Source organism: Doryrhamphus excisus, linkage group LG3 (assembly GCF_037039965.1).
Source record: "Doryrhamphus excisus strain RoL-2023G ecotype Guam linkage group LG3, RoL_Dexc_Guam_v1.1, whole genome shotgun sequence".
Classification (NCBI taxonomy): domain Eukaryota; kingdom Metazoa; phylum Chordata; class Actinopteri; order Syngnathiformes; family Syngnathidae; genus Doryrhamphus; species Doryrhamphus excisus.
In genome coordinates this window covers 10,448,736-10,460,760 of record NC_136359.1, presented here as the reverse complement: position 1 = coordinate 10,460,760, position 12,025 = coordinate 10,448,736, and the positions used below count along the sequence as shown (strand labels likewise).

The 12,025-nt window shown below is 41.5% G+C and overlaps 1 protein-coding gene across 2 annotated transcripts in view; it reads left to right on the top strand.

Moving 5' to 3' along the window:
• Window positions 1-12,025, top strand: part of commd10 (COMM domain containing 10) — a 53,068-nt gene that overhangs the window by 21,594 nt on the left and 19,449 nt on the right. The window contains exon 6 of one of the 2 annotated variants that reach the window (XM_058070282.2): window positions 3,965-4,312. The exons of the other annotated variant lie outside the window; for it this stretch is intronic. Coding sequence (XP_057926265.2) covers window positions 3,965-4,042 — 78 coding nt within the window. The 3' untranslated portion in view covers window positions 4,043-4,312. Of the gene's footprint in view, window positions 1-3,964; window positions 4,313-12,025 lie in introns of those variants that run through there. 2 annotated transcript variants of the gene reach the window in all.

Below are 12,025 nucleotides of genomic sequence, written 5' to 3'. Positions count from 1 at the left end.
ACTGGTTGCCAGCCAATCACAGGGCACATATAGGCAAACAACCATTCACACTCACAATCAATTTGGATTTTGGAATGTGGGAGGAAACCGGAGTACCCGGAGAAAAACCCACGCATGCACGGGGAGAATATGCAAACTCCACACAGAGATGACCAAGGGTAGACTCGAACACCTATCCTGTCACGGTCGTAGCTCGGGTGTGAGCCCAGGATGCAGAGAGCAGGACCAAAAAGTGCAGATAAAAAGGTATGCTTTGCAGCAGCGGGATAACAGCAATTTGCCAAATGGAACAAAAGATGGGTAATGAACCAGCAAACGGAAGGAGCACACACCTGAACTAAATAGGAGAGGGAGAAATAGGAAACAGGTGTGGAAAGTAGGAAACTGAAACGAGGCAAGACAGGAAATGAGTACCAAACTAAGAGCATACAAGGGGAAACTAAACTAGAAGGGGAACAAAGGAAGTAGTGGCAAAATAAGGGCATAGACACATGAACAGAGGAAAAGAGGAAAACTAAGAGAGCTGTCACGAGGGGGTGAAGCCCAATCGTGACAGTAACCACTCGACCGCCGTGCAGCCATACTATATACAATGGTGTGAAAAAGTCCTGCTTTAATATAAATATTAACACATTTATTGCAGCCCAATTAACAATTCCAAGCACTCCATGAATCAATTATGTTACCCATCTGTATTTTCATGATTGAAAACTGATGAAAGTTAATTCTTTTCCTTTCATGGCGAACACTCAACCTCGTTTTGTGTGTCATAATTGGAGCAGGCATCATGCTGATGTACTGATAATGCCCTTGACGATTGTTGTTTGGGGACCATCACGTGTGTCATATCACTACAATTAACAATAAATGGTATTTTAATTAAAGTGCATTAATTAAGAAGTAGAATGTTCAAACAGGTCCCCCTGAGGAGCTTATTAAACGTACAGCTTGCCCTAAGAAACTATCATAATGTCTCAATAGCAGACAGCATGTCCCTACTGAAATGCAATATCCTGGAAAAATATATGTCGGCATTATGATGAATGAGGAGTATTTTAATCTGGTTCTACTTATGTCTCTAATAAGATGAAATTCAACAGACAATATGGCATCTTGCTACTATTTCCTAAATATTCCATGGGTGTCCTGTTAGAGAACATGGTGTGATCGGGGATGTGTTTACACACACTTATACACACTAGTGATGTTTGGTCAGGGGAGGCGTGTGAGGCGCTACTGTAGTACTTTGAACTCCCTCCCTCCTTCTATCGCGTTTTTAAAAAAAATTAATGATTGCTGTTTTGGCCTAATATTAGTCACAAAATATTGAAAGAAAAGTTAGATTTTCGACCAAAACAAGTTAAGTTCATACTACTACATGGAATCTGCCATGGCATGTCCAACACTGGAAAAAAGTATCCTCCCTTCCACTTTGTTTGAACTTAAGTTTAGAATGAATAAATTGGAGAGACTAACAAATTAGCTTGGTAGCTTGCTATACCAGCGGCAGCCATCTCTTATGGTCCTGCGGAATGTAATGGTAATGGTTATGGTTTTATTTCATTTGAACATGCATTACATAACAATTGAGTGCATCACATAATCAGTACACAGTTCCACATGTCCAAAAGGAGTAGGAAGAAGCAAAGCTTATTAAATCCTACCCCTCCATCTGGTACTTTTACAATCAGTAACTGTTACATTTGTTCACTTCCTGCTTTCCATAATACAGTTTAAGGTTTTTGGGTTTTTTTTTTTGTCCCGTACCGAAGTGCGAGGTGATATGACCATACAATGACATAATGGTTACCATAGTAACTGTCCATATAGTGATATATATTGCACATCATGACTGGTTCAAGACTCTTCATCCTTGTATTTAGCAAACATCAACTGCTTGTATTGTTTCTTGAATTGGCTCATCCTTGTGCATTGATTGAGGTCCTTACGCAATCCATTCCATAGTTTGATTCCACATCCTGAAATGCTATGGCTTTTTAACGTAGTCCTAGCATAGAAGTGTTTCAAATTTAGTTATTCCCTGAGATCATATTTCTCCTCTCTTTTAGAGAAGTATTGGATGACATTTTTAGGTAATTGGTTGTTTTTAGCCTTGTGCATTATTTTAGCTGTTTGAAGATGAACTACAGTAAAGTCTCGTTATATCGATATCGGTTATAACGAATTACTACTTATTACGATACTATTTTCATTTCCCGGCAAATTTCTAGTCTTTTATAATATAATTAGTTCCGTTAGTACGATAACCGGTTATTATGATAATCCGGTTACTACGATGCCCTTTTCATCTCCCGCCAGCCAATTTGGTCTGCTTATATCGATACAAAAGCAGCTTAAATCAATCTTTGCTTAAGGATTTCAATACCAAAAAAGAACATGGCGAACGGCTGCTTCCAGTCAACTTTATTTTTCACACTTCCACCACCAGAGCGCAGCACACACACCGATTCCCGCACTTCCTGGTTCACAGGTCATGCTCAATCCGCCCCACATAGCTGGCCAAACACATGCCTGCAAGAGAAGAACCAACTGACATAGCATACACACCTATTCCAACGAAGACACAAGCGTACAAATACATGTATTTAATTGTGTTGTATTCAGATATCTTTTTATCGCTTGCAATAATCACTGTTTTTCATATGTACATGCTGGCGTTCGTGGCATGTGTTTGGCCAGCTATGTGGGGCGGGTTGAGCATGACCTGTGAACCAGGAGTGCGGGAATCGGTGTGTGTGCTGTGCTCTGGTGGTGGAAGTGTGAAAAATAAAGTTGACTGGAAGCAGCCGTTCGGCGTGTTCTTTTTTGGTATTGAAATCCTTAATCAAAGATTGATTTAAGCTGCTCGACATTGTTCTATACTATAGAACAATGTCGAGTGCATTATTGCCCACTTTTAATGCAGTTCGACGCAGGATCGGATATATGGATAGTCCGGTTATAACGGTATTTTTTCCGACTCCCGAGAATATCGATATAACGAGACTTTACTGTATGTCAGCAAGTTTAAGTATTTGTGATTTTAGAAATAAGGAGTTAGTATGTTCTCTGTAGATGGCATTATGAATTATCCTTACAGACCTTTTTTGCAGTACATTTAGCGAGTAAAGATTGCTTTTATAGTTATTACCCCATATTTCCACACAATAAGTAAGATATGGTAGAACCAGAGAGCAATAAAGAGTGTGGTGTGATTTCTGATTGAGAACAAATTTTGCTTTGTTCAATACTGAAATATTTCTGACCACCTTATGTTGTATATTTGTAATATGAGGTTTCCAGCTCATATTTTCATCTATTGTGATCCCCAGAAATTTATTTTCGAATGTGGTGTAAACAATGAATAACAGGAGTGTAAGGGTGACTGTAGGGGTGTTATTTCAGGTCTACAGAGCTCTAATAATAATAGAAACAGGTTTTCTAAGTTTGAAGTATGACATATTCAGGAATTCACTAATCACGGTCAGGTGTGGAACCAAATCACCGCGAGGGACGACTGTACTGTGTAAACTTAAGTATTGTGAGACTTGGCGTTGGGTGTGTGATCCAAGCAATGCTGGGAGTAGTCTGTTCACAGCGTGATTAATATCTCAAGATTCAACATGCCAAAAGGTTAAATACAATTTTTTTTATACACAATTTTGTACAATAACCGAAAGACCATATGAGAACCGAGGCAAAATGTATGCAGAATTACATGTCTAGCTGTCTGTTTCCTGATAATGTGGGTCAGAGAAAATTAATCAATGCAAGAGAAGAAAAACGCTCTTGTTCCACATGTAGTTGTCAGCCCGCCTGTCAGTTTGTTTTTCTTTTGTACCATCAAAGTACATAATAAGTCTTATTTGCTTGTGCTATATTTTGTCTGCAGCTTTAGTAAGCGTGTCAGGTCCCATGTACCTTGTCTGATGGGAGACAAACACTCTCTTCTATTTCTTTCCAGTCAATTATAGATACAGGAATCTGCTCCAATAAGCAACCACGGCGGATGATGCATGCTCGTCACAAAAATGCACACTAGGTCATTTGTACTGTGCTGGACTTGGACCCCTGCCCCATTGGTCAAGTGATGTCATCCTTTAGCTACCAAAGGTGTATTTGGGCTTGTGATCATGTTGCTGGCAGCACTCGGGCAGCCCCAGACCATGCTACCTCCTTGCTACCTCCACCAGACTTCACCGTAGGCAACACACAATTATCTTGGTACTCACTTGTATTGTCAGGTATTTAGGCAGTGATGTGTTTAAGTGTTTTTCAGTGGATAGTAAATCTATACTTCTATACAAGCTGTACACTGACTGCTCAAAAGTATTGCAAGTTTCATGGCGTTAACCCTGTCCTGTTGTAAAAATTGCTGCTGAAATGTGAAGGGTGTAAACTATAGTTTAAAAGAACAAAACAAAAGTCAATAGCCCTCTTTTCCCCCCAGTTGTGAGATCTAAAGCCTCTTCTTTTGATACGTAGGAGGTGATGATAAAACATGCAAAAAAAAAAATAAACCCATCCCAGCTGCATTGTCTGATAGTACACCTCATATGTTTTGCTTCGGACCTTCCCAAACTGCTACAGAAGTGACAAAAACACAACAGCTGCGAGTCGATAACAGATGGCTCCATCTTGGAGCGACTCTTCAAGCTGCTCTATCATTGATACTTTTTTAAATGCAATGATGCTCCTCTTAATGTCTGGTCAAATTGATTAATGGTGGGTGCTGCTCACTGTGGCAGAAGTAATATTCTGAAGCTATTAGCCAGACCGCAATATACTGCTTGCATGCCGACTGACGATAAAGTAGAACGGAGGAGTAAGCACTTGTGTTATCATTGCCATTGCCACATCCCCCGTAACTACAGCCCTCTATTACATTGCTAATAATAGACCTTGCCCTTATCGCTTGCATCAATGGTAGAATGTGAAAGGAAGCCAGGTGGCTGCACAGTACTGACAAAACTATGAATATAAACGAAAGAAGAAACAGAAAGTCAAAGATGATTTTGGCGTCATTTAGGAGACTAGCATCTCTCCATCATCGTGTTGCAATGTCTTTTTTTTTGTCTTTAGACCGAACTACTCCCACCGCAAACACAAGGAGTTCCTGCTGAAGATAAGAGTTCAAGCAAACAAGAAAAAAGGTTGCTGCATCAAGGCTGCTCGTTTCAAAGCCTTATGGGGAAGGAGGGCAGTTGGAGATTATCTGGGTGTTGATGTGTTTTTGGTCAAAACAACACACAGAGGCTGGATGCATGGGAGGAACTAAAGGCTCCATCTTTGTTGTAGCTTCTACTACAGGCTGTAGCTGACATCTTGTCGAGAAAGATTGTTTTGTTGAGAAGTTGGCCTATTTGTAGATACCTGATTTAGAGAGCTCATGTTTGCTTTATTTAATTGGAACATTAAGGCCTCGGCGGTCCGTGATGCTGTTTTAACAACTGAAAGGATGTCTTATTTCATTGGGTTATTCCACTGCTTTGATCACCTGCATATCACCAGCTGTTTCAGAGAACGTGTGTCAGTGTTTGTACTTCTTCACTGTCAGATGTCTTTGAACACACACACACACACACTCTTGACTTTTTGAAACATGGAAGCTTGCAAACTCACACTGGCCTTCCAACATTCCCAGTACACACAGCTCTTTGGTCATATATTCTCTTTGCAGCATGACTTACCATCTCTGTGGGTGCAATATGTGTGCGTTCGTGTGTGATAAAAATTACTTACAGTTTGCGCTTTTTACTTTTCAACATGACCAACTAATGTTGGAAAGGCATCGGGCTTCAGCAACATTTTGGCAGATAGTCCAGCTTCACCCATCTTCACAAAACAGTCTCATATTTTGCTCTTGCAGGAATCTGTAATTCCATCCACTTCTGCCTGATATTTGCCCATTTGGACAGTATTTTAGCTCTATGCTAACATGGTAAAATCTTCGACCAACAGCAGAGCGAGGGGAGAGCAAGGCTACAGCCTGTACCTGGAAACGCTCTTATCAGGTGTTAGAAAAAACTCTCTGAAACCGAGCGTTCAGAGTCATTCCAAACTTCTTTCAGGGCTCACTTCCAAACGCGCAAACCTCAATATCTGAAACTTTGGCAAAGTTTAACACGATAATACAACATTTTAACAACATTTATAGGTCAGAAAAGGGCTCCTTGAACACTGCATGGAGTCAACCGTGGCATGTCCAACATGATAATGTGAAAACGTTTTCCTCTCATCCTGTGTGGAAGTGGTGAATTTTTGGCTTCTTACTTTGTCCTTCTTCCTCACTCCATTGAAACACTCAGGTATAGAACAAATAAATTGGACTCTTTCGAGTCCAAGTTTAAACTTCAAAATTCAAGCACAAACCTCAGAAAATGCACACCTGACAACTAGAAATGTTATAAAAATTATGCAAAAGTAGAAAGTGTACATACACATTTGATCAGAAGCACTCGTCCAGCCTCCGAAAAGCTTGCTTTTATGACAACAAACTGAGAGTAGAATCCACAGTCACGTAAACACATTAATTCCCTTGTCATATGCCATTTGAGTCATTTTCCATCAGTAAAGGGTAGTCGGGAAAATACCTTTTTTGTGCCTGCAATCTTGTCAAAAAGGTTTCCTTGTCTGCTATAAATAATATACAGCCCTGAACCTAATGGTGAAAGCTTGTCAAAAGTGACAGTCATTTCTTTAGTTTGGCCTTTTTTGTTTTTATATGAATCGAAACACTGAATAGGAGGTGGGTCATGGGTCTGGGGAGCTTGACAGAGTGGGGGGAAACAGTGTCACTGTTCTGTCATAAGCAGCTTCAATCAGCACTCAGGGAGGACTGACACACACTTGAGATGTTAGTATGCGTCTACAGTACATACTGTATAGTGCATTGTCCTATATTTCTATACAATTTCACATGATGCTACAGAAATGATTCAGTGTATAGCAGTATGGACACATTATGAGCTGCTTGAATTGATTCAACAGTCGTTATTATCAAGGCAAAAGAGGAACATGATGGTGTCTTGCCTACAGTTAAGTATGGCGGTGGTCGTGTCATGGTCTGATGCTGCATGAGAGTTGTAGGCACCGGGGAGCTGTGGCCCATTGAGGGGAAACATGAATTCCAATATGTACAGTGACATTCTGAGGCAGTTGCGGTGCTACTGTTGCGTAAGTGTCTTTGCCTGAAGAGTGACCCAGCTTCTGTAGAGAGCCTTAGAATCAGCTGTCCTGTGAGCTGCTGAGATAGCGCTGCCCTTAACCCTCACGGCCTCCACCCCAGTACATCCACTCCTTAGGCTGTGTCATTTCAGCCATTCAACCAGCCAAATCTGCCAGCCTCATCAAGGTGCTCAGGCTTGCCCTTTTCAATAATTCATTGCCAGATTTGCAGGGTGGAGTACAGAGTTTTTGTCTGTAGCAGCTTCCCTCTACAAAGGCATGCTTTTTCTAATTGGAATGACACGCAGGTCCCTATTGGTGAAGCTTAAATGTCATTAGCGGAGAGGCCAAATGTCACGTGCTGTTAAAGGTTCAGTCAATGATTGGAAATGGCAGTAGAAAATGTGCCTCATCTGACATGAGGGTTTCAACAGGCACACACTGAGAACACAAGGCTCATTCATACTCATGCAGTGTGCATGCATTTTACTTATTATTCTTGATATTTTCCCTTTAATTTTTTGGCTTGAGCCTCTCTAGTCCACACGTCCAAATGAAGCCAGGCAGGTTGAGCCCCATGCTGCCCATCTGCATCCCCAGCTCTGCATAATGCAAAGCTGTAGTAGCAATGACGTTTATTCTCTGGGAGCTAATTAAACATTATACAAATGCTCACGCTTGTAGGCACACAAGTGCGTGATGCACACAGGTACAAACATGCAAATATACTCACGGCGCCACGTTGTGATTTAATTTCAAAGTCTAATTCCTGTGTAGTTTTTAATTATTTATGAAGTCGTGTTGATAAAGTCACACTGACCTTCCTTTAATAATGCTCCACAAACATGCGGTCTTGTGTTGTAAAAGTACAATATGCCACCTTCCAAATTGCCCCCAGCTGCGGCCTGGCACTGTCTTGACTCCTTGAAGGCTGCATTCATTTTCAGTTTGAATAGTTGTTGTGGAGAAGCATTACATTTGAGACTTCAGCAGACAGCCACGCTATTGCTTTAGCTGATTTTGTATTGTGCATTTGGCATGAAAAGAGAACTGTTGAATATTCTGGGAGTGAATATCTCAGCTTAGCATTTTTGCATCCAGTGCAATACAATGTTCAAATGATAGCCACTGGCAGAGATTAGGTCCTCCAGCCTGACATTCATCATAGATCTTTTTTATTCTCCTACACAAACACATTGTGTTCTCCCCCGTTTTGGAAATAGTACATATGGTACAATGGTGGAAGATGACAGCTTGTCGCATTGGACAGAAAACAGCAGTGGTGGGTGTGTAGAAGTAATCCTTATTGTTTTGTGGTAGAAGCGTCACATCCCACTTGTCGGCGTAGGCGTAGCTTGCCTTCATGTTTCTGAGGCTTTAGCTCCGTGTGAAATGCTGTAATTGTCTAAAATACGACCTACTTGACACAAAAGTCCTCACTGAGCAGGTGATTTTATCCTTTTACAATGAGGGCTTTGCTTTAGTGGAAAACCGATACTGTAAACGCTTCATGTTTGTGTTTATTTAACTATACCTTGAAGAGGACAGGGTATTAATTAGAGTTTTTAAACTTCTATAGTATACAGTTACAGAGTGCATCAGAAAGTGGAAAGGAAAACATTGCTCTCTTTGACCATATGGTCATTTATTAGCATGTATACTGTACTGTACATCACAGCAGTATCAGAACCAATATTGTCATAGCAGGTAAAGAGCAAATTGCTCAGCCAGCATTAATGCTGCTGATGAGTTAATATAAACAATAGTACAGTATTTTAAAGGGGGGCCTATTATGCTCATTCTTTGACCCTTTGTATTGATTTGTGGACTCCTAGAGAGTAGCTACACACAATAACCCGCACAGAAAACTTTCAAGATCTTCCAGAATCTGCACCTATTCCAGCTGTATTTCTTTTGATTTCTGCTTCCCTCCAAAACGGTCTGTTTTAATGTATTCCACCTACGGCCCGCTGCCGGGCATGGGCAGGTCATCAGCCACTGGCTGGAGATCGTGTATGAACTCAGAGTGGTAGTGGAGGCACCGCTGGTGGGGTGGAGCTCAAGAGAAGCCGGACGTGTGGCCCTACCTCCAACCTCACCTGCCCAAGGAGGAGCACTCCTTGTTGGACACACTTTGTCAGAGGCATTGTTGATGCAGTGGAGCTCAGAAACGAGAGTGCTGGGTTTACTAACCGCAGCCGTCGGTGGTGGAGATGTGATCATTACACATTTTTTGCGGGACTCCCAGACATCGATGAGCACACAATGGACGCACAATGTGTATGACATGAATGCGCCTTTAATTAAAAAATAGCTGTCAGTTTCAATAGAGACTCTTTCTTGCTTTTGCAGAACACGCAACCACCGACTATAGGAGACGCAGCAGTAAACGGAACATTCATTCATTCATTTTCTACCACACATGGGGGTGCTGGAGGGCGAGATGCGGGGTGCACCCTGGACTGGTTGCCAGCCAATCACAGGGCACATATAGACAAACAACCATTCACACTCACATTCATACCTATGGACAATTTGGAGTCGCCAATTAACCTAGCATGTTTTTGGAATGTGGGAGGAAACGGAGAAAACCCACGCATGCACGGGGAGAACATGTAGATGAGAGGGTGGAATCAAACTCGGGTCTCCTAGCTGTGTGTCCTGCTAACCACTTGGCCGGTAAACGGAACAGTGGTGTTAAAGTTACGATTCATCTATAGTATTCTAAGATGCATATTCTTCTTTAGCTTTGAACAACAGGTCTTGTCCCCATTTTCTAATCTGTAATTCCAAAAGAATTTGTGAATACTTTTTTTGCCCTTATGCGTGTGTGTTTGCTCCCTGTGTGACCTGAAGTAAAATGATACTGGTGGTCCAGACATCTGACTTGGTCATCACATCAAAGGAGCCTGAAGAAGACAGCCTACATGTCTTTGCGTGTTGTGTCTCCTCTGCTTCGTCTCCCTTACCCTCTCAGGGTGTCTGCCATGTGTTTCGCTTCTGTCGTCTCTCTTGTGACTCATTGCACATTCCATATTCCAAACTGCCCTAAAGTGATAAGGACAATCCCATTTTTGTCAGGGAGCCTTTGTCTGAGGCGATATATGGCCAAGTGCAGAAACAACAGAAGAGATACTTGACGTGCCACACATTACCGGTTTCCCTTAGAATCACTTACTGGTGATAAAACATTCAGCTTGGGAATTAGATATGGAAATGGAAAGGTTTTTTTTTTTATTTTGAACATGTTTAACATCAAAGTACATCACATTTGCAATTCAACATGTTTGAAAAGGAGTAGAGCTTATATATGTGTGCACCGTTTTATTTGAATAAGCTGCCAGGTTGAGTAGAGTCACACCAAGTCTCATTGTAGTAACCTGACTCTCTCTGACAGTTTTCAGAAAGTATTTTGAAATGAATAAATAAATAAACATTTAAAAAAGAAAGTATTTTGCAGTTGGCACCATTTTATATTTGGCCAAAATGGCTGAACTCTAGAGCGTAGGGATTATAACCTAAAATGTATGCTGGCGTTTGATTCTGTAGGCTTGGATATGCACGTCGGCCTGGTTGCGACTGCCACAGGCCTGATAGCAGGGAGTGGGGTTTACGGTGTCTCCTCAGCCTCGCCGTAGACCTGGGAAGTCTCGATAAGACACCCGGGCTCTGAAGTTGCTAAAAAGACACATGGAGAGCGGAACAAAGAGATAGGCTAGCGAGGAGGAAGGTGGCTGATGAGGAGGCTATAAATAAAACTCATCCGCTGTTGGGCGTTGCTTCAATTTTTTTTTTCTTTTTCTGCCATTACATTAAAAATCCACAGAATCCTTTTAGTCACAGTTGGGATGGGGGAGGCCCAAAAGGCAACACAATTAAGCTTATGCACAAGCAGGTTTTAAGGGTTAATCTTTGTCCGTGGGTTGGAAATTCAGTTAAATCTTGTCTTAAGGCATGTTTCAGTCTTGCCATTGGCTGTTTTTCCTCACTAAAAAAATGGAGAATATCACAATATAAGGAGGTATTTTTGTTCATAACCATGGCACACTTGATATCATTTACTGTATATCTTAGGAGCAATCCACACAGAAACTTTTTCAGGTCAAAACAGCAATTTCAGCCTTTCATCCACAAGGAAACGGCCCTCTGGTTGCCCAGAAAACGGTATTATTACAAAAAAAGTCTGAAAACGCTGCCTTTTCGTTTCCATGCAGACAGTCCTATATGAGAACGATGATGTTACAGACCCACCGCCACCTCATTGCCGTCATATGACCAGAATATGATCTGAATATAGTGTCAGTTGACATTCTCTTGATATTTTCTTGTCTTGTTGTCCCGAAACAACACAAATGTAATGTAAGACTTACGCATGCATTTTTTCCTCTTCTATGGTTTGGTGTGTCACGTGGTTCCGTCTGTGTGTCTGTTCACAGCGCCACACATAGGTGTGCCTTGTGTATTACATCGTTTTCACTCACTTTTCTCTTCCCTTCTGCCTGCAACCATTTACTAAGCACAACTTTTTTTCAACCCGCCCAAAAAAATAAAATCCCAAGAACGTTCCGGCATGGACAGGGCCTGAGCTGTGCGACACAGTCTATCTGCAAGTGATGGCGCCGCACTTAATTCCTCAGTTCGATGTCACAGTTCAACAATTGCATCCTGAGTAAGGCACTTACGTTGACAGAAGTCATACATTTTTGAGAACTCCATTTGAAACATGGGAAAGCCTTTCACACAGATCTTTTACTATTCTGGGAGTTGATAAGCATACTTCAATGGAAAGTGTGCTTGACCCAAGATGAAATATGTGGCTACATCGTAGAAGACATCCCTTTATGGAAACAATTAAAAC